General features: G+C 36.4%; 1 protein-coding gene across 1 annotated transcript in view; it reads right to left on the bottom strand.

Annotated features, from left to right (window-relative positions):
- arhgap15 (Rho GTPase activating protein 15) overlaps positions 1 to 20,681 on the bottom strand; it is a 657,673-nt gene extending 636,992 nt beyond the window's left edge. The window contains exons 1-2 of the mRNA XM_039755090.1: positions 20,647 to 20,681; positions 20,311 to 20,491 (exon numbers count right to left, since the gene is read on the bottom strand). Coding sequence (XP_039611024.1) covers positions 20,311 to 20,491; positions 20,647 to 20,681 — 216 coding nt within the window. The remainder of the gene's footprint in view (positions 1 to 20,310; positions 20,492 to 20,646) is intronic.
- Positions 20,682 to 23,973: the final 3,292 nt, after the last annotated feature.

A 23,973-nucleotide genomic window follows, 5' to 3' on the forward strand; every position in this document is an offset into this window, starting at 1 on the left:
GCCATTTTCAAAGTCTATCTGATATCTCTCTGTGGTCACAGGCCTTATTTCTGATGATAATGACAATGTATATAGGGAAAGGATTACCTAATTTGTGGCTAGAATAAAGATGACATGTCAACATAAGCAGTGGACTTTATAAAGGGCAGGCAACTCGACTCTCCTTGTGAAGAAGATAGAGCCCTACGTGTGTACTGAGTTACTTTAGGTGTCTGTGTTCTGGCAGAAATTGTCATGTCTAATTTATTTTTTTATGCTTTAATCATTCATATCAGCAGTTTAATTTCTTGCTTATGAATTAATAAAGTAGATAGATAGATAGATAGATAGATAGATAGATAGATAGATAGATAGATAGATAGATAGATAGATAGATAGATAGATAGATAGATAGATAGATAGATTTTACCTTTTACAGAGGTTTACTATTATAACAACTCCTCTCAAATACACACAAAGAGTTACAAAAAGGAGAAAACTTTTGACTTTCATAATGACAAGACAGCAGTCACAGTGAGGCATTACGCAGGTTATTTCTGTTGGTATTAAGGAGTCACAGTAGTGTTTCTCAATACTGCTGAATAATTTGTTGGCTAAAAGTCATCAGTGTTATTGTGTCAGAGAGGGGATGTGTAGCATGGTTCATAGTGGCTCTCAGTTTTGTTTTAATTCTTCGTTTTGCTACTGTGTGTAGAGGATTGAGACTGACTCCCATAACTGAGCCTGCTTTCTTAATTAGATTGTTGATTTGGTGGGCCTCTTTTGAAGTGATGTTACTGGCCAACCACACCACAGTGTAAAAAATTGCACTGGGCATCAGAATGTTACAGAACTTGTAAATGATGTTAATACCCACATTAATGGAATGCAGTCTTCTAAGAAAAAAGAATCTGCTTTGCCCACTCTAATATACTTCCTCTTTGTCCAACTTGATATGGACCCCCAAGTACTTAGAGCAGTGTGCCACCTCCACCTCCACATCCACACTGTCAATAGTGACTGTGAAAACTAATAAACAGTTGCAGACAGTTCTCTTTTCACCAAGAAACAAAGTTCACCACCTACCTCCTCTATTCTGTCTTATTTCCCTTACCAATACAACTCACTAGCACAGATTTACTGGCAACAAAATGGGTATGGCCTAACTGAGCCCAGATAATCAAAAAGTCACATTTGCCATTAGAGATTTTTTTTTCTACATGTAAGTGTGAGCAGGCAGGTGTCACAGGGAACTGGTATGGTCTGACGCTGTTGATGGTGCTTTAAAAGTAATTGCCCTTAGGAAACCACAATCAGAGGGGCTCAAGGTGTATGTCTGGAGACCTCTAGAAATCTTCTTAGATTTATGATGGCAAAAGCTTAGAAGCTATCATAGAAGCTTAGCTATTTAACAACCAATCTAAAACATAATATGACTAGACAGGACTTCAGCTTGCTAGTCCTTTGGTATCATAGGCATGTTTCTGACTGTTGAAGGTGACACTAAACCTTAGTCAGAAGTAAAACCCTGGTGATATTAAAAGGCTACTCATGGCCAGAGAATAATTGAGTCTCTCCGGAAAGGCCACTTTATAGACAGTGGCAGAGAGAGAAATAGAGCAATAAAATGTTTATGCTATCTGCACTCTCATGGAAATTCTACATGTTAGTGCTATAGGAATATTGGTGATGACATGTGGAAATTGTGCAGAAAACATAAAATCAAACTCTTACTTCTGCACCACATTTCAGACATTTTTAGGCATTCTTAACATCAGAGAAATGGCCATGTTAATAATTATAAATAGTCTGAGGAAATAATGATACTGAAGTATAAAATGGGAGAAAACCTTGAGCAATGTTGAAAAATGCTGGACTATATATATATAAAAAAGAATGTTAGAAATATATTGTATACTTACCTCTATAAGTTATATATGTGCATATACTTTAAGAATAGACAGATAGAAACAGATAGAGTGAGGCAGAGAATGAAGAAAAAAGAGCTTAAGTAAAGATCAGTCTCCAAGATTGTGATGTAAATGTTGTAGTTTCTGGTGATGTTTCAGTGTGGCACAGTGTCTAGCCGTCCTGCTGAAGAGGTTTACATTCTCACCCCAATGTGACATAGCCAAAATCACTTAATGCACATAGACACACACACACACACACACAAACAATACTGATATAAAGAGGCAAAGTTAAATATATAGTAATACATAAAAATCAGGACTTTAATAACTGTTTCTCACCTTGATAATGCTGACATCATAATATACATGGTGCACTAAGAACACACAATTACTGTACATCTACACAATATACCATTCATTTAAATCTATTTTTCTCTAATTACTTTTGCTGTAGTAAGCCTCTAGTATATTTGCACATATAGATCTCACCCTAGGCAGGCTTCATGTCTTTCCAGGTTCCAAAAGTGGGGAATATGCTTTTAAAGTTCAAAATATTTCTTTAATATTCCAAAATATACCAAAAATAAACAAACATGCCCTTATAGTGAGGGGAACTGTTAAAAAAAACCCCTCTGTCTGGGAAAGAAAAGACCAAAGCAGAATCTTAAAAAATGAAGTAATTTCATCCATCCATCCATTATCCATCCATTATCCAACCAGCTATATCCTAACTACAGGGTCACAGGGGTCTGCTGGAGCCAATCCCAGCCAACACAGGGCACTAGGCAGGAAACAAACCCCGGGCAGGGCACCAGCCCACCACAGAGTTTCAAATCATAATCCAATATACAGAATCTACAAAACAGAAACGAAATCCAGAAACCAGAAAATCAATACTTATTTTGAATCACAGTCAATGAACTTCAATGAGCCACTGAAGGATTCACAACCCGCACAATAAATATGGGCTAAGTGTATACTGACTCAAAGAGACAGACAGTATTTTAGTGACAATGATCAGGAGAATAATACAGTATGTGGTCAAAACACAGAGAAAGTTCATAGCCAAAACTCAGGCAGTACTATTGACTACATGAAGCAAAAATGTAGAGAAACAGTGAGATCAGAAATAAAATCACATCTGAAATCATTTAAGGCAATATCTTCAAAACTTGGAAAGGAAGTGAACATCATTTGTAACCTTTAAAGCTGTTATGCTACTGACGTCAGATGCGTAACCATGAGCCTGGTGCCCCTATCATATCAATGAGTTCATAAAATACAATCATCCATATAAAAACCAAATGGCAATTCAAACCTTGTAAACATAATTTACAAACCTTAAATGTACTTTCGTCACAATATTCACTTGGAATATTTCTAGAGTAAAAAAATAAATAAAATTCTGAATACTGAATTTCTAAACTTACACGAGAGCTATTAAAAATTAAGAACAAAATCCCATCATAACAGAGGTTAATCCTGCAGTGGTGACAACATGCACCCCTGCCTCTTGGGATTCTACCCACTAAACACAAAAAAATATAAGAGAATAACATAAAATACGTAGAAAACTAATAGTAAAAGACAGAGCAATCTTATAAAATGCATACTTGAAACAAACACATGCAAAATAATAATTTAAAATAACCAAAGAAAGCACAAAATGGGAAAGCACACATAAGCCAGGGAACACATCTAGGCTGAAATATAACGAAACTACCTCAGCTTGGCTATCTTATACCCATACAGAAGCAGCAGTATTTCTACTCTGAGGTCTACACTCTGTCATGAAGAATGATTATAGCAGCCTTCTTCAGAAAACATACCCAAGCAGGTATGCTTCTGGCAACCCACATCTCATGACTATAGTTTAGGATAGAAATACAAGTCAACAGTAAATCAGTCTGTTTGTCCAAGAACTCAGTTTCAGTAATACTGTTAATATAGAGTACAATGCGCAAAGCAAGAAGAAGCAGAAGAAGTATCACAAGTGTGTTAGGCTTCATTACAAACTATTATAGAACATGCTAAAGATAACAACTGAGGCAAACATCTATCCATTAATCCATCTACAAGGAACATAACCAGGACTGGTAAATAGTAAATGGGAACTTCTTTGCCAAGAGCAAACTTTTGAGTCCCCACTCTGTATACTGGCTTGTTGAACTTTGATTTTGTATCCATGAAAATCATAACAAGTTTCTCAAGACAAAAGCTAATCAGGAAATTGTGTCCAGAGCAAAGATATTGAAACAGACTCTTGAAGTCAAGCATGGTTAAGGTCCAAGGGATCAGCTCAGCACAGAGAAAAAAAATGGACCATGTTTAAGACTTCAGTAATGGAAACAGTTGCAAGTAGCTATGACCAACGTGTCATTGATGCCTGTTCTGGTATCAACCTCATGACCCAATGGTGAGCAAAAACAGCAAGGTACTGTAAGTTGTCAAGTTCAATATGTTTTATTAGCAAGACTGCCTCCAGATTTAACTGAGAGGCAGTGGTCAAAAAGAAATTAATTATAGCAATTGTCAAAGCAAATCATGCTTAGAACTGGAGATTGGTCAGGCCACATAGAATAATTTTGGTTGGAGATAAAAAAACTTCTAGAAAATCATTTGATAACTCATAAAGTGCAAGTGGTATGTCAATGGTGGGAAAATTTTGACTTCAGATATCAAAAGATGGAAGGCACACTTTGAAAAACTTTAAAATTTTGGGGATACTTGGAGTTTGCATTTGTAATAACATTTACAGCTTCATAACATTGAGCACTAGAAGCCCACAGGGATCCATGCTTGGCCCACTTCTGTGTACCTTGATGAAGTCATGGCTGCATTACGAAATACAGTTCCAACAGCATCATCAATTTTGCTGATGACACGATGATAGTGGGTCTCATCTGCAATGAAAATGAGACTAAGTATAGAATGGAAGTGGAGCAACTGGTACACTGGCACAAGTGCAACAATCTGTCTCTTAAAGTTGATAAACCTAAAGGGATGATCGCGGACTTTAGAAAGATGTTTAATGTAATATATCCATTCACAAAATCTAACACACCAGATATCTCATTACTTTTGGATGCAGAAAAAGCATTTGACATGATTGAATGGGTCTCCCTGTTCACTACATTACACAAATTTGGGTTCATGCCAAACATTTGTTCATGGATAAAACTACTTTATCCCAGTCCAGAAGCCTCTGCTTGTATTAACAACATTACTTCAAAGTACTTCAAACTAGATGTAGTACACGTGCCCCTATCACCATTGCTTTTTACAATCACCATTTCTAGTCAATTTATCAGGTCACCTAAAATATTCTTATACATGAATGAACAGACAGAAAAAGGGAAACACATTTGGACAGAGAATCAACAGATCCTACACAGGGTTTCTGGCTTCACTCTCTGCAATTTGATGAAAAATTCAACAAAATGACCAAACTATAGTTAAGAAATACTGTTTCTCTGGATCGAGGGGAGCCATGTAAAATGGTTTGGTCAATGCCACCTGTCCAAAGAAGGTTCTGAGGGCACAACCAACTAGAAGAAGACCCAAGCTAGATCCAGAACATGCTCTCTCAGCTGGCCTGGGTGAATCTGAGAATTCCCCATGAAGTGCTGGAAGAAGTTGCTGAAGATACACTCTACAGCCAGCTCAGTGTGCTGATAATGTGACCCTCACCGGAGTAAGTGGATGAGAACTGATGATGATGATGTGAAGGTGTATCAGGTTGGGGCCATCATTGTGGGCAACCAAGGGCTGCTGTGCACTATGACTGCCGCTCTACTATAAGTTAAGTCTGCTATTTTAAGAGTGAGTGGGAGTTTAAGGCTGCAGAGACAACTAGAACCCATAGAAGGGGCCATAAAAGGATGGCTGATGGAGTTCATGAGGGAAGACATAATATGGCATATTGGTTTATACCAAAGTTAAAGTAGTTATTGCTCAAGGGAGTGTGGTTTTGGGAGAGATGGAATGGGAAGCACTCAGCTGGCAGGATTAAGTGAGATGAAAGGTAAAGGGAATAATCTAGTGCAAGGGGCAAAGTACAGAGTAAGCCACCCTAAAGTAGGTAGTGACAGTGGATTTGTACTAGGAAACCACAAGTGGTGTATTCTGTTCATTCTATTACTTTTTATTATGATTTTCACATGTACAGTGGTGTGAAAAACTATTTGCCCCCTTCCTGATTTCTTATTCTTTTGCATGTTTGTCACACAAAATGTTTCTGATCATCAAACACATTTAACCATTAGTCAAATATAACACAAGTAAACACAAAATGCAGTTTTTAAATGATGGTTTTTATTATTTAGGGAGAAAAAATCCAAACCTACATGGCCCTGTGTGAAAAAGTAATTGCCCCCTGAACCTAATAACTGGTTGGGCCACCCTTAGCAGCAATAACTGCAATCAAGCGTTTGCGATAACTTGCAATGAGTCTTTTACAGCACTCTGAAGGAATTTTGGCCCACTCATCTTTGCAGAATTGTTGTAATTCAGCTTTATTTGAGGGTTTTCTAGCATGAACGCCTTTTTAAGGTCATGCCATAGCATCTCAATTGGATTCAGGTCAGGACTTTGACTAGGCCACTCCAAAGTCTTCATTTTGTTTTTCTTTAGCCATTCAGAGGTGGATTTGCTAGTGTGTTTTGGGTCATTGTCCTGTTGCAGCACCCAAGATCGCTTCAGCTTGAGTTGACAAACAGATGGCCGGACATTCTCCTTCAGGATTTTTTGGTAGACAGTAGAATTCATGGTTCCATCTATCACAGCAAGCCTTCCAGGTCCTGAAGCAGCAAAACAACCCCAGACCATCACACTACCACCACCATATTTTACTGTTGGTATGATGTTCTTTTTCTGAAATGCTGTGTTCCTTTTACGCCAGATGTAACGGACATTTGCCTTCCAGAAAGTTCAACTTTTGTCTCATCAGTCCACAAGGTATTTTCCCAAAAGTCTTGGCAATCATTGAGATGTTTCTTAGCAAAATTGAGACGAGCCCTAATGTTCTTTTTGCTTAACAGTGGTTTGCGTCTTGGAAATCTGCCATGCAGGCCGTTTTTGCCCAGTCTCTTTCTTAGGGTGGAGTCGTGAACACTGACCTTAATTGAGGCAAGTGAGGCCTGCAGTTCTTTAGACGTTGTCCTGGGGTCTTTTGTGACCTCTCGGATGAGTTGTCTCTGCGCTCTTGGGGTAATTTTGGTCGGCCGGCCACTCCTGGGAAGGTTCACCACTGTTCCATGTTTTTGCCATTTGTGGATAATGGCTCTCACTGTGGTTCGCTGGAGTCCCAAAGCTTTAGAAATGGCTTTATAACCTTTACCAGACTGATAGATCTCAATTACTTCTGTTCTCATTTGTTCCTGAATTTCTTTGAATCTTGGCATGATGTCTAGCTTTTGAGGTGCTTTTGGTCTACTTCTCTGTGTCAGGCAGCTCCTATTTAAGTGATTTCTTGATTGAAACAGGTGTGGCAGTAATCAGGCCTGGGGGTGGCTACGGAAATTGAACTCAGGTGTGATACACCACAGTTAGGTTATTTTTAACAAGGGGCAATTACTTTTCACACAGGGCCATGTAGGTTTGGATTTTTTCTCCCTAAATAATAAAAACCATCATTTAAAAACTACATTTTGTGTTTACTTGTGTTATATTTGACTAATGGTTAAATGTGTTTGATGATCAGAAACATTTTGTGTGACAAACATGCAAAAGAATAAAAAATCGGAAGGGGGCAAATAGTTTTTCACACCACTGTATATTCTTACCTATCATTGTTTTTCTAATGAATCTCATGTTACTATTATTTTGACCTTCTTGGCATTATTCTATGTTCAGGTACAGCACAAGAGTACTCCTTCTTCTTTACAATGTAAATACAAGAAAATATAACATAATTTACAGCTAGTTAATTCATAGGAATCACGTTAAGATACTCTATTTATAAGAATTGTTGTAGCCACAGGAAGGAGCAGAGGCTACAGTTAGAAAGGATAGTTAAAGCTTACTTAGATGTATCTTTTTTGAAAAAGAAATGAACATATAAATGTTTTGGGATACTGACACAGCATAATCATGTATACATACTGTATGTTTAAAGGGATGAACTTGTTTTTAATTATTTAAGTAAAAGGTAGTTCCTTCTGCTAAGTATAATCACTTTCATTCCAGATTCTCTATATCTTCCTGGCAACTTCCTTCACTGTCTTTGGTTTCTATATTCTGATTTATTTTTAATCACAAGAACTTTTGTTGACCTTCTAGCCTTAAACGTTTCAATCCTTTCTAACCTGTGTCTGCATTACTTCTACTTTCTAATCTGGCTCCACTCTTTTAGTTGATATATCCCATAAATTCATACTTTTCCTTAATTCGAGACTTTCAGTCTTCTTCAGTACCTGAACTAATGTTAAAAGAACTTGTATTATCTTTCACAAAGTAAGTCTTATGTACTCAAACTGGTATCACTCTTTGTCATCCACACCTTCTGCTGAAAATGTGTTAAATGGCATAAACTGCAGATTTTTTCTTCCTGCCAGCTGAATCAGTGGTTTCTTCTAATCTTATTGTCATTAATCATTTCTTTCATTAACTTCTTCCTTCAAATTTTCTACTACTAATAACTGATGAACCAAATTACAGGCTTATTCTTTCTACTATTACACTTTAAGGTTATTATAGACATCTTTGATATGTTTGGTTGTGAACCTTTGTCTTTTTTCCCTTGTCCTTTTTCATATACTGTACCCTTAGAAGTCTAATATTTACTAATTTTTACTAATATTAGTATTTGATGTGACACTCTCAACACCACTTAATATAATTCAGAATCACGGGGAGCCATGATTATGCTAGTGATGTTTTATTTTGGTATTTTCTTTTATATTATTGGCATTTTGGGTGATGGCACCAGTTTGAAGATTACTTTTTATGGGTGGTGCCATTTTGTGTATCTTTTCACAAGGATTCTGCACTGTTTCATGTGAATGCTAAATGAAATCAAGGAGGCTATGATATACACAGTGCCTGTTTGGTTAAAGTAGTGTCTGAAATTTGTTTAATATATAAGGAAAACTTCATAAGAGACTTAGTTCTTTGAAACCTAATTTTATAATATACTTTGAGTTTTGTGTTGCCCTGTTAGCTTTGATTATGCATTTGTTATTAATGTACCATGCTTTTTAATGCCTGATAATCCTTCTGAAACACCCTTAAAATGAATAAGATCTGTCCGAAAAAAAGATTTGCATGGAAGTTGTCTTTGGCTTTGATAGCAAAAACCTATCTCCGCAGAGATATGCGTAAGGTAGTATCCAGCTATAGATACGTTACCAGTCCATCACAAGGTAGTTTGTTGCAGGGAGCTGGCTTCTGCAGTATTAGCACCATTTCATACTTATTCCCCTGGTCTCCATGCTAACATGTTGTGCAAAAACGTACTGCCCAGGTAATACATTCTTATCATTTTCAGTTACTCTGTTGGGTCACACATTACATGTGCATAAATGATGAAATAGAAAGAAAAAAGGGGAACACATTTGGACAGAGGATCAACAGATGTGAGGTCTAGTGAGATACTCTATATTGACTACTGCACCTGTTACAAAAAACATGCAGAATGCTATGTGCAGTAGATCATAACAGTGAGGAGCCACACCCGTAGGAGAAGCTGCTGAGACCACAAATTAAAGACGGCATCCTAGACTACATTGTCCTTTGTTAAACTTTTTGCAAAGTGTCTAAGATCTGCAGTGGATGAAATGGTGTGCGTGGGCAGTACTGGAGTTAATTAAATATAATACAAATTTGCCGAATGATCCTACAGTAAATTAGTTATTTAATCTGCTTTACTCCCAATGATTCATGTCTGACATCCTCTGATTTTTTCACATTTATTCTGTCTTGTACTTTTTTGAATGGTATTTATTAATTAAATATTGTTCTTTCAGTTTATTTTTATCATTGCGTAAATGATGTCATATTTTTGTTGATGTTTGGTCTCACAGTAAATACCAGCGATCATTTTAGCCAGTTGCCTGTGGTAATGGTGCCATGCTAACATGTGACTAGCGTGACACTGTGCGTAGTGTCCACGCTATGCCCTTTTATAAGAGGACAGTCAGGTGTGCTCATGATCCTAGCATTTCTTTTGAAATTCTTGGAAATGAATGAGAAATTCATGTCTAGCTTTTCAAATATTTTATTGTAATGGCATACAGGTGTTGAGAATTATTGTGAGCAAGAAAAATACAAAAATGTGAAGAACTGTAATAAACAAAGGGGGAAACAAATGGTTAAAAACACCAAACAGCAAAATGAACATAGACATCCAGAAACCAGAGGGAAAAAAAAGTCACAGACTTGAAGTGATCAAAAATCAGCAACCCAACCTAACACTACGACACACTTAGAAAGAAGCTAACTAACACTATTACAAATGACAGGTTTTTATATACAGTACTAATGGATAATGGGAAAATATGAATGGTGCCATATTTATACACACTATCCAGTGACATCACAACACCATTGGCAAGTGATCAACACCAGGAACATCATCATAAATAATAAATATAAAAAACACTAAAAAAATTCAATTCAAAATGTGAAACAGGCATCAAAGTAAGATTCTATATTGAAAACACGTGAAATGTATACTACAGTGACCAGAAAATGAACATGATGAAGGAGAAAGCAGAGACAGAGTCATTTTAACAGGAAAAGGTTGATACATGGGAAAATCTAATGTCTGGAATCTAAATGTCAGTTCCCTTCACAGCTCTGAGAAGATGCCCAATGAAGATATTTAACCCACTTCCAATGGCCAGAGAAGGCTCTGTCCCTTTCTGGTTGCAGTCCTATAACTGTCGGTGTTCCAGGATGGAGGCGTCTTTTTTGGACTTGACTTTCAAGAGAATGGAGCTCCTGAACTGACCGACTCAATAAGAGCATGCTAAACATGAAGCAAGGCATTAAATGTGGCCAGTGAGCCTGAGCTATTTTGTTTATGTGGTGCCATCACACACTCATTTTTATTTACCACAAAATGAAATGGCCCAGCTGACTCCCTAAATATTTTTTGGTTGCGAACCTTTGTCTCTTTTCCCTTGTCCTTTATCATATACTTTACTGCACCCTTAGAAATATTAAAAAAAAATTAAAACAAGAACCTAAACACTCTCAATCACACTTAATAAAATTCAGAATCATGGAGAGCCATGATTGTGTTTCTGATGTTTTGTTTTGGTATTTTTTAATTACATTATTGGTATTTTGGGTGATGTCACCAATTTGGAGATTATTTTTTAAGGCAGAAAAATGAAATTATCTATTCAAGAACCTGGAATTTTAGATCGCAATAGAGAAAGAATGGCAAGAGCTAATAATGAACGTCTAAAAAAAGAAAATCAAGAAAAAAAAAAGACCTGCATATAATAAAAATCAAGAACAAAGAGAATTGTCTAATAAATCAAAAAGAGAAAAATATTCCGAACAATATGTGAACAGAAATGCAAAAAAGCAACATTTATAGAAATGTAAGTTAGAAGATAAAGTAATTTATAATATCGTTTTTGACAAGGTGTTAATGGAATTCAATTTTTTATTTACTTTTTGTTATACTTGATCACATTGTACTTTTTACATCTACTTTTACTGCGTTTTATGATTCATTGCTATTTAAAATAGACAATTGTAGTGAAATACTCAAGTAACTGATTTTCTATCTATTATAACTAAGGACCAAACCCCCCACATATTCTTCTATATATCATCTCTTGAAATACAGTTGCTTTCTCTAATGGAGTAGTGCCCCGATGTGGCTCAGCCATGAGACAGCGTGTGCCTAGCGCCTGCCCCCAGGGGTTGGTGAACGAGTAGGGTCTGACCCCCTTAGTCTATATAATAAAAATATTTCACCAAAAAAAATCATTCATATGCATATATAGTTATTTTAATTCTGTGTGTGTTTCTACTCTTAGGTAATTAAATAGGATGGATTGAACATGTATATTAAATAATTTACTTTATTTACCATTTTAGTAGTACAATCTGCCTTGTGTTGGTTGTTGCATTGTGCCTGATGTTGCATGTTATAAATCAGTAGGTCACTTTAAATGTAAAATTTTGGACGATGTAATCTAAATAAATTTAACTGCATGTAAACTTTATCTCTTGATTTACTAGTTGTACTCAGGAAGGACAATGCTGGAGCAGTTCATTCTGCCACTTTCCAGCTCTGTACTCCAGTTTGCATGCTATCCGTGTGTACTTTTCTTGTTTTCTGCCTATATTCATCACAGTTTTCAAAGGGTACACTGTTTTTTCTCTCTTACTCCAAAGACTTGTAGACAAGGTTAACTGCCAGCTATAACTGGCCAGATAGGGGTAAGTGAGCCCTGAAAGACGTGGCACTTCATCTGGAGTTGGATTCTGTCCTATGCTTGGGTCTCCATCTACAGGCTCTGGCACCAGTAACCATGACCAACATCCTTTTGATCCATCAGTATTTACTTAATATAGTTCAGGGATGAAATGGCAATAGCTCTCCCCAGTAGAATGCATAACAAAGAAGGCACCAGTCCATAGTAAGGAATACCTAGAAACATGGCTGGTTTAAAATTGACATGCAGGAGTAAAAATTGGAATATTTGAAGAAAAAGAAAACATGCATGTAAGTTAAAACAATAAGGAAAAAGAGAGCAACATACACTGCAGACATACTCTAGATAACTTAATATAAATGGCACTTGACAACAACATGATGCAGCACATATGCATATTTCTGTGCCAGTCTTTATTTTATGTCAACTTTTCTCTGTGCGTTCAATCACAAAGTGCTTTGCAGGCTGTTTTTATAATAAAAGCTTTCATAATTAAAATAAATTACTGGAAAAAAATGACTACATTTAAGTATTAAATATTATAATACTGTACATCAAGTCTATTCATACATATTAGTTGTTGAGCTTTTAAGTGAATATTTTCCATCATCTTAAAGAGTTCAGTCTTCTAAGAAGTCTGGCAGTTTAACATAATTATAACTGTAAATACATACACTGTACATAGGCAGTGACTGTATTTTAAGCCATTGTACCAACAGCAGTTGAGAATAATTTTTCTTTTTAAAATGTCAAGTAAATTGTAAACATTTACAAAATCTTAAGTTAAATGGACCTCTGCCTAACATAATTTACTGAAAGTAGTTGATGAAAACAACATTTTGAAGAATTCTCCCTAGTAAACAAAGTACTGTAGCTTCCTTAAGTCTGGTGACCTTGTTGTTTTAACAGTCGCCTGGTTTGCACTACTTCCTCAAATGCATGAAAGTACATGCCAGCCGCCTCCTTCACATTTCTGTGATGCAAACTAGAAATTAAGCAAGAAAAAACAAAGACTTGCTAGTCATGTGAAAACAGCTGAATTTCAATAAAATACAGCAAAGGGTTTCAAAACTGTAGGAGGCATATAAGAAAAGCCATAATTTGCATCGTGGGATGGTGTAAATGAAGATCTCTTGCACCCCAAGGTTTAATTACAGTAAATACCAATGAAACTGTACCAAATGATGCAAAGTAGTAAGTGGCAATAAATTCTCTTGAGTTCAATTACTTCTGCTTTTCTACTCATTCTATAGGTTTTTTAGGTGCTCTTGTAGGCTTGAAAATGAAAGGTGAAACTGAAGCTCAGGCACAAGGCAGAGTCTTGCTAAATGAACAGAAATATTTAAATGGTGTACAACTTGTCACTCTACCAGCAGCTTAGCCTACTACACTTAAACTCATAGCCAAGACTAGTTACACATTTCAGAGTACTTTTTGGAGCAAACTGGGAGCTGAAATAGCCAAAAATTTGGGTGTCAGTGTTAATGGCTGGGGTACATTATAGTCATTACAGCCTGCAAGTATTTAGCAGGCGTTTTTTCCTGAACAGTTTAACTGAAAACCACAACTTTACTGGTTCAGTCCTTGCAGTTTGCTCACAGTCTGACAATATGCAATTTACATGATGCTGTCAATGCTCCACTTTGAAGATTTACTGATATTGGACTGGTAAAGTATGATGTAATGCAAATCATTATAGGCAAGAGCAAATCAAACATGCTTCATCTTCTGAATTATTTTTAGCATGAAATGCATTATTGTTGACTACTATACACTTTCTAGATCAGTGTTTCCCAACCTCGGTCCTGGGGGCACACTGTGGCTGCAGGTTTTTGTTCCAACCAGCTTCTGTTTTTAATTGGACTCCTTGGCTAATTAAGTGATGTGTTATTTAACAAGTTCTGTGTTTTGGGAACAATATAGAAATTAGAAAACTAAATTTGGTAAAGAGAATTTATATATATATATATATATATATATATATATTATATATATATACTGTATATATATATATATATATACTGTATATATATATATATATATATATATATATATATATTATAATGTACCAAGCAGTTATATGGGATTAATGTATTTTTTTCTTTTAACAATATTTTCATCTTGATTTTCATTCTGCTTTTCCAGGTGTTCCAATTGTTTAATTAATCCATTATTTACTAGCAAATCTGATGTTAAAGTAGTTGCAGTCTTTGATAATTCAGTGTTGTTTGCCAGCGTATCTGCTCTGCTCGTTTTCAATTGTCATTAATAAGATACAACGAAGGGGAAAAACTGCACAGAGAAAGGGCAAAAAATAATGAAATCAACAAAAGAGAGTCTATAGCAAAAGCAGAAATTATTTCTAGATGTTCCATAAATGTAAAAATCATGCTGCTGTGCTTTTCTGAATGTGGAATAAAAGAAAAATAATACCAGCTAATTAAATGAGATCAGTGCTATCAGGTGTTTGTCACTGATTAGGAATCTGGTTGGAACAAAAACCTGCAGCCACAGTGGGCCCCCAGGACCGAGTTTGGGAAACACTGGTCTATACAGTGACCAGTTTATATCTTTTCCCAAATAAGCTGCTTCTTCAAGAAGCCAATCATATAGTTGCAAATCAATAAATTTGATGTGCAGACATAGTCAAGAGGTTTAGTTGTTGCTTGTCTAAATATTAAAATAGGCAAGACCCATGATCTAAGGGAATTTAACCATATTCTGTATGTATGTTGGTGCCAAGCAAATTGATTCTAGCATATGAGAAACATACGCTTGTAATCTCTAGAGTTTAAAGGGATTGGTGCAATAAATAAAACCATTCACTAAGCAGCAGTTTAGTGGTAGACAACACAATATTAGTAAGATACATCATAGAAAATGGACGATTTCACTCAAGCTAAGACAAAGACAACAGGCACATTAACAACAGCCCTTAATACAGACTGAGAATTAATTGAATTCCAAAGATTACCTGTGCATTTTTTCTGGCCATCAAATGTAAATTTCCAGCAGGATAATGTCACAAAGCACACATTCTTTCAAATTGGCTATACATACATTGCATAGATTGTCCCCAGAGTTCAATCCAATAGAGCATCTTAAGTATGAATTAGAACAGGAGGTTCACAGCATGAATGAGTGGCCATACAATCTGAAGGAACTGTACGATGTTATCAAGTCAGTATGGAGCAATATCCATGTCTCAAAAAACAAGTTTGCACATATTTAACCTCCTCCTCTCTAGCTGACACCAGATGGCCAGAGCACACACTTGCATGATGATACCAATCTCATCAGGCAATAGTTTTGCGAAATAACACAATACTTTTGTACAGAAACACAATAAAACATTTTGGTACGGTGGAAATAAGCTTCCATACACTTCTTTCTCTTCCATATTGTTCTACAGTGTCATCTGAAGAGGATGTTAATACATGCTCCTATTTTGACAACACACATAATATTGTGAGAGGACAAAAACAACTCATTCGGTAAGGTGGAAGATATTCACCCAGATTAATGGACATTTGTAGCAGAGGATTGATCTCTGAAGTGCTTGCACGTAAGTGCTCTATATCTGTACCCTCTTTTCCATGGTCTGCACCGACTCCTTTTATGACTGCTTCTATCCCAATGATTGTGCTAAGTGGTGTTTTTTCTACCACTTCTACCCCCATTAAAATCTGGATTTTAGTTTCTAAAGATATTGCTTTATATTTTTGCAATGCACTGTGCAATTATATTTATTACTTTCTAAAAAATAGTAATATAGCTACAGTACATGTGAAATAACAGACATCTCACATACTGTATAACAACTTTGCATTCTACAGCACACACAATACCAATGATAACTAACAACTTCCACAACATTCTAGCAGACTCTTAATTAAAATTGTGCATGTGCCATAGTGCATTTTATGTCAACTTTATTAAAAAGAATCTTGTTTCTCAGAGGATTCATTATCTAAGATATTACTGTACTACAATGCAAAAACTACTCTGGGGCTGCGGTGGTAAACCTTTATTTTCTTAATAGTTTTCGAGTTCATCTAGACTAAACATTTATACATTTTTATTTACATGCATATACTGTATGTGTTATAAGAAAATGTATATTTAAAACATTCTCATACCTGCCTACAACAATTAAGTGTCATGAGGTGCTGGGATACCACGTGGGAACCAACTCTAAAAGGAGTGCCAGTACAATGCAGAATCACACCCTATTTTCAATAACTAAGTAACCTAGCATACTGCTTGGGATGTGGGAATACAACTGAAATAACCAAAGAAAAACCATCATGGACATAAGAAAAGGATACAGATTGTACTTAGATAGAGACTGGAAACAACTCGGCGGAGTGTTGGCTCTGCGGCTAGGGATCTGCACTGGCAATTGGAAGGTGGCCGGTTTTGAATCCTGTAAATGCCAATAGGGACTCTGCTCTGTTGGGCCCTTGAGCAAGGCCCTTAATCTGCAATTGCTGAGAGCTTTGAGTAGTAAGAAAAGCGCTATATAAACACAAAGAATTATTATTAACATGCAAATGTAGCATAAGTCTGTCCTAAGTTCTGCACCACCTCTCTAAAATAATCACTAAAGTTTTACTTCTTTGTAATGTTGAACTGAAAACATCATTTAACAATATTAATATATTTGCTGAATGTAATAGAGTAGCATTAGTTTGAGAAGAAAATAGAATTTTGTTTTCCTGGTTGCAATGAGAAGTCAAGCAATATAACACCCAATAAAAGCTAACTGAAAAGATTACAACATGCAAGCTTTTGTGGCCACTCAGGCCCATTCTTCAGGCAAGATGCAATGTAATGATCTCCTGGTAAAAATGAGGCTCATTTTGGAGGAATATTTTGGACAAAGTTAACAAAATATGCAAAAACATAAAAATAATATGAACTGTGAAGATAAATTAATAATAATACGAAATGTGACCATAATTAAATGTGTCATCAAATATATTTGGTTCTTATTTCTTTATGAATTTATTTATTTCTTCATTTATTTATTTCAGTGATACTACACCAACATGAAATAAACCCTAAAATGAAAACTGTCATTCTCAAAGTCAAGATAGTGGGCTTTTTGATTAGTGAACCATCCGTGGCATTGATGTATGTCATTTGGTTGACTTGGGAATCCTGTGGCTCACATGCATGCTCAAAGTTGTGACTGTATGTGTGTTGGATATGATTACGAGAACAATTTGCACAGAATTACTGTGTAAAGCAGCTTCTTTAATTTATGAAAATGAATTCATCAGTAGAAGTTTACATCTGAAATGTCTGCTGTAAAGGTAACACATGATGGGTGAAGGTTTATATTCATGCTGCTGATGATTCACCAATCAATAAACAAAACTTAGTAAAACCCAGCTTTGAAGAGTGAAAGTAACAATTATGTATTGTCACATTTCACAGTACCTTTATCAATTTGTGTATTTATTTATTCAATTTTGTCTAATATTCCTTGAAAGTTCCTTTCAAGTTTGGTTTCTGCCTCCTTGTATCCTGATACAAAAGAGAATTTCCCTACTGAGACTCTATAATCCAAAAAACAGGTTTGAAAATGCATACATGCGTATGGTTTTGAAATATTTAGTAGGATTGTTATTCCTTGCCTTGAACCAAATGTTTATATGATAAACAATGCACACCCATGACTCTGTGACTTGATTAAGTGGATCTGAAAGCAGATAGATGGCTGGATAATAATTTAGGGGATACCATTGGCATTGGGAGGCAGGAGCTTCAGAGGCTTAATTTCCTGATATATTGTGTCAAGTCCCTAATCGTTTTTTTGGGTTTTTATTTATTTATTCAGCAAACTCAAAACCCCAACTTCTCCCTTTGTTGTCATATACATAAATTAGCATACACGAAACCCTACAGGAGCCCAATCACTCGCTCCTCAATTCTTTCTAGACACTCATAATGGGGCTAAATATCTTGATATCATCAAATCCTAGAAATTCCCTTGGGTGATACAGATGCATTCTTAGAATATTAAAGCTCAATTATAGCTAAAGATGCTTTTACATTTTTAGATTACTTGAAATATTAGCGTCAACTGTATAATTTAAAGAACTGTATATAAAATGCAAGGGACATATTCTGCGTTCTTTTTTGTATGACCAAACACTCATATGTGAGTACATTTATCATGAAGTTGATAAGATCATATAACTTCCATTACCTGTAGTATTTATATACAGTTTTAGAAGTTAATGTTTAATGATGTTTTGTCAAAGATAATCTGTCTAGATAATATGGCAGCTTTCTATCTATAAAACATACAGTTGTAGATGGGCTTTACTATTCTCTCTGTTTTGGCTGGTGCAAATTGATGTACTTTTACAGCAAAGGTTTAGGATCAAGCAATTCCATTTTTCCTCAGTTTTGTTATGGAAAACTGAGCTATTTCTATGACAAGACTCCCTCCCTGTTGTAATAAAATACATCCATTGCAAACCATTGTAAAGGTGATTTCAGCTGTACTTTTAAGTAAAATCCCCTGACAAAACAAAGCAGTTTCTCTTATAGGCTCTGTACCCCTGAACAAGTCTGAAAATAGTTTCTCTTAGGTGCCAACAATTGTTAACAGTAATATTAAACCAGCAACATGAAACAGGATAGTGAGCAATTTAATTTTTGAGTATATTTTAACTCACGACACGTGACGTGAACGGTGTAGCAAAGCATTTTTCATCATTCTTAGTAATAATTAATACAGCACTATCATGTTTTCAAGGACAGCAAGCAGAAATAATGTACATGTTAATGCCAAAATTAGGCATTAAATTAGTCATTTTGATTATATTCACTAATGCTGTTTTACAGTAATTAAGTACTGTTCCTCTAAAATACACAAATAAATGAATAATAACAAACATAAGCTAACTCTTTTGAAACCTCTAAGAATTCTTTCAACGAAGCTACTTTGTTACTATCTACCACTGTTCACATTATGATACAATGGTTAACCTAACATACAGTACATGAATTTGGAATTACATAAGTAACCCAGTGAGAACATGGAGAGCTTCAGGAAGCTCTGTACAGACATTGAGAACCATGCCTTATCCCTAATCGCTCAATGGATGTGTTGTGGTACCACTCTTTTGAATACAGCAGCATAATGCACCCTTCAAAGTAAATAAATAACTAATATAAAACAGATAATGATCAGATTCTCCAGCTCACTGAATAATATCACTTTCAAGTTAAAAAGAAATGTTAAGGATGCTTCATAAAGCAGAACAGCTACTTTTTAACAATGAAACGATTCAAAGGATCATGCTGAAACAACAGAAAGCAATGTGTAAACATCCTTCCATCCATTTTCTTAACTCCAATACAGGTTTTTGGGGAGGTGAATCTGATCAAAGCAGCAATTCATGCATAGCCAGTTCAGTGTAGTTCACCCTTGTTCTAATGCCTATGCTCACTCATATCAGACCATTTAGACTTAACATCAGTTAAACTAACATCTAGGTCTTTACAATGTAATAGAAATCCCTTGGTGACATGAGGAGAACATGTAAACTTCACAAAGACATTAGGCAAGAAATGAAACTTTGGTCCCTGAAGATACAAGGTAGCACTGTCAACCATAATGAAATCCATCTGGTAAATAAATTAATGGGAATAAAATGCAGTGACCACTTTTGCTGATATTTTAAATAAATAAAGAACACTCACAGTTTTGCATTATTGTAATTAGAAAGAAGCTGCCTAACAAAGAGACGCTACCGTGGAAGCAATTTAAAGGGAATGACCACTAAGCATGAATCAAAATTAAATATAAAAAGCTGTTGTTAGCCACATTCTTAGATTCTATGCCAGGACAATTCTTTACCCTTACGGTTTTGCCATTTCTAAGGTTTTACAATTTGTTTTACTTTATTTTATCAGTATAAAATTTTAGCAAATGTTTGATGATTGATTGGTTATGACCTGCAAAAAATCTAGGCTCTTTAGAAGTTAACCTTACATCTCACCTTGGGTTCCTTATTTGCTGTTAATCGGGGTGGTTTCCAAGTTTTTTCTTTGGTGACTGAATTTACAAAAAACCTCCGTCCGGATACTTCATCCTCATAAACCTCCCACAAATCCAAAATTTGGACTGCAGGTCCTGTTGGACTTGGTGGATCCAGTTTTAGATGTTCTTTGTAGCTATTCCTTTAGAAATGTTTGAATCCAGTTTGGCTCAGCCTAATGAAAATGAAACACAATATATGTTATGATTACTTGCTCTCCGGAAGGTTTTTTTTTTTGTATTTTTATTTGTAGAAGTTAATTGTGAGTGAACCGTATCAATAAAAGCATTGTCATACTTTTTGCAAATAAGCTTTACTGTTACTCCTGCCATATTTAAGACATGTGGCAGGTAAAGTTTATCTGAAGTCTAATGCCTAATAAAACGTATGTTAAACCTAATTGCAAAAAAAACAAAAATGAATATATGTGTAAGAATACAATTTAAATAAAATGCAGGATAATGAGGTCTAATAGACTATAAATATGAAAATATCTGAAAGAAGAAATGATAATGCACCGTAATAGTTTTTTATAGAAACATTTAGTATATATTGTACATTGGTCATAATTGTAGATGATCATTTTTACTGTCACAACCACTTTAAAAGAGCCTAGTCTACCATAGGCCTGTTAAAATAAATTTCTGCATGTCTGAAACAATGAAACTGGTCCTGATCATGCTGATACATGTAATATGCACAAAAACTGAGATACAGATTAATAGCCGCAAAGAGCTTTCAGACAGTGGGGGAATCCAAAAAGGTCAATGATGGCTGAAGTCCACAAAGTAAATACTTTTAATAATTAAAGGAGAAGACGCAGTAACCTACCACTGCTATTTTTCTGCTGAAAATTTTTTGGAGCAAAAGTAAAATTAATATCAGTAATAATGTGCTCAGGAGACATACAGAAAATATGAAAAAACAATAAAGGTAATGTCTGAACCAGTTTAACAGAGCAAATTGAGCAAGTAAGATTTTCACAACTCATGGTGGTGCACATTTCATTTTATTTGGAGATTTTCTAGTTTATATGATCATGGTTAGGTGCAAGGACGTGGCAAAAATGGCACCAGCACATTAACTTTTCTATTTAAAAACACATGACATCAGTTTAGTAAGTTAATCTCCACACCTTTGGGATATATATGAAAAAACAGAGCACTAAGAGAAAAACTCATACAAACATTACAAGAATTTCCAAATTGTACACAGATGGTGACCTTCAATATCTCAATTGAAGAAAAAGAGATTTCTGCATAGTGCAACATAATCAATGGATATATAATTTGGAATTTTATAATTTTAACTTGGTAAAAATATGTTACTTAAGAAAAGCAAAGGTATTATCTAAATCAGCTTGTACAGAGTATAGTTAACTGCAGACATCAGTGTTGCATCACACATATTGACATGTTGAAAGAAGTGGCACATTGTCTTGATATCCTTTACTTTGAATAGATCTAGTTTAAGAAAGCTACCCCTCCGCATACCCCTTAAAGCATACTGAAAAATAAAAACACTTAATTGGACATTATTTCACATATCTAAGTATTGATTTATTTCAATACCTTTCTTTTAAAATAAATATATGCAATATAAAGTGTAGCCATGTACCCACAGGTAGCTGAGTAGTAACCTACTGTCACAGGATATATCAGCAAGTGCATTGATGATGTTTTCACTAAAACCACGTTTGCATATATCCTAACCAGAAACCCTGGGTAAATGGGGATATTCGGGCTAAGCTCAAGGTGCGGACCTCTGCCTTTGGCTCAGGAGACTCTGATGCATACAAAGCAGCCAGATACGACCTCCGGAAGTCCATCAAGAAGGCCAAACGGGACTACAGGGACAAAGTGGAGTCAAGCTACCACAGCTCTGACACCAAGCGCCTGTGGAATGGACTGTGCTGCATCAATGACTATAAAAAGAAAAACACAGTCAGTGTTCAGCCCACTGCATCTCTTGCACATGAGCTCAATACCTTCTATGCTCGTTTTGATGCAGCCAACAAAGAACAGGTGCTATATCCTCAAGGGGGCAGTGAGTCTGTCACTCTGATCCTTGAAATGTCTGACGTGAGATGGTCCTTCAAAAAGGTCAATCCTCGCAAAGCTCCGGGACCAGATGACATCACAGGCCGTGCCATCAGGGCGTGTGCTGACCAGCTAGCAGGTGTGTTTACCAACATCTTCAATCTCTTCCTGAGGCAGTCGGTGGTCCCCACTTCCTTCAAGGCATCCACCATCATTCCTGTCCCAAAGAAACCGGTGGTCTCCTGTCTGAATGACTATCGCCCGGTTGCACTGACATCAGTCATTATGAAGTGCTTCGAGCGACTGGTCAAATGTCACATCTGCTCCTCCCTCCCTGACATGCTGGATCCTCTCCAATTTCCTTACAGAGCAAACAGATCTACAGAGGATGCAATTGCGCTAACAATAAATACTGCCCTCACTCACCTGGAAAGAAAAATATATATGTAATAATGCTGTTCATAGATTACAGCTCGGCATTCAACACCATCATCCCCTCAAAACTTGTCTTGAAGCTTGATGACCTTGAGTTAGGAACGACCATCTGCAGATGGATTTTCTCTTTCCTTACAAACATGCCTCAAGTGGTGAGAGTTGGCAAACACATGTCCTCATCACTCATTTTAAACACAGGAGCGCCGCAGGGCTGTGGGCTTAGCCCCCTCTTGTATTCCTTGTTCACCAACGACTGTGTTGGAAAACACGGCACAAACACCATCATCAAGTTTGTAGACGACACAGCCATCATAGGCCTTATCACTGACAACGATGAGACGGCCTACAGAGAGGAGGTGCTGGGACTGAGTAATTGGTGCCTGGATGACAATTTGTCTCTTAACGTCAGCAAAACCAAGGAGATGATCATGGACTATTGGATACAGCAAGGCGGAGGACACCAGGCCATCTACATCAGCAGCGTAGAAGTTGAAAGGGTTAATAGCTTCAAGTTCCTCGGAGTAAACATCACTGAGGATCTCTCGCAGACCCTTCACATAGACACAGTGGTCAGAAAAGCTCGCCAGCGGCTCTACTTCCTGAGGAGGCTAAGGATGTTTGGCATGAATGCCAACATCACCTCAAACTTTTACAGGAGTGTGGTCGGGTGTCTACTGACGGGCTGCATTACCATCTGGTATGGGAGCTACTCTGCCAGCAGCCAGAAATCACTACAGAGAGTGGTGAAGGCAGCAGAGCACGTCACGGGCAAGAGTTTCCTTGCCATTGAAGACATTTACCTCCATCGGTGCTTGCGTAAGACAAGCAGCATCATAAAGGACCACAGCCTTCCAGCAAGCCAGCTGTTCTCCTTGTTACCGTCTGGCAGACAATACAGGAGTCTGGCTGCTCGGACCACAAGACGTAAGAACAGTTTTTACCACCAGGCCATTCGACTCCTCAACAGCAACACCTGAACACCAACATACACTTACATCACACCTACATTGCACTACATCTACATTGCACTACTCACACACAAACTGTACCTGCACACACTCGGAATACTGACTGGAACATGCATCTGCACTTTAGGGAATTTGCATCTGTACTTTATAAAACATTATCTGTGCAATAACTGTCATTTGTT

Source organism: Polypterus senegalus, chromosome 6 (assembly GCF_016835505.1).
Source record: "Polypterus senegalus isolate Bchr_013 chromosome 6, ASM1683550v1, whole genome shotgun sequence".
Lineage (NCBI taxonomy): Eukaryota > Metazoa > Chordata > Cladistia > Polypteriformes > Polypteridae > Polypterus > Polypterus senegalus.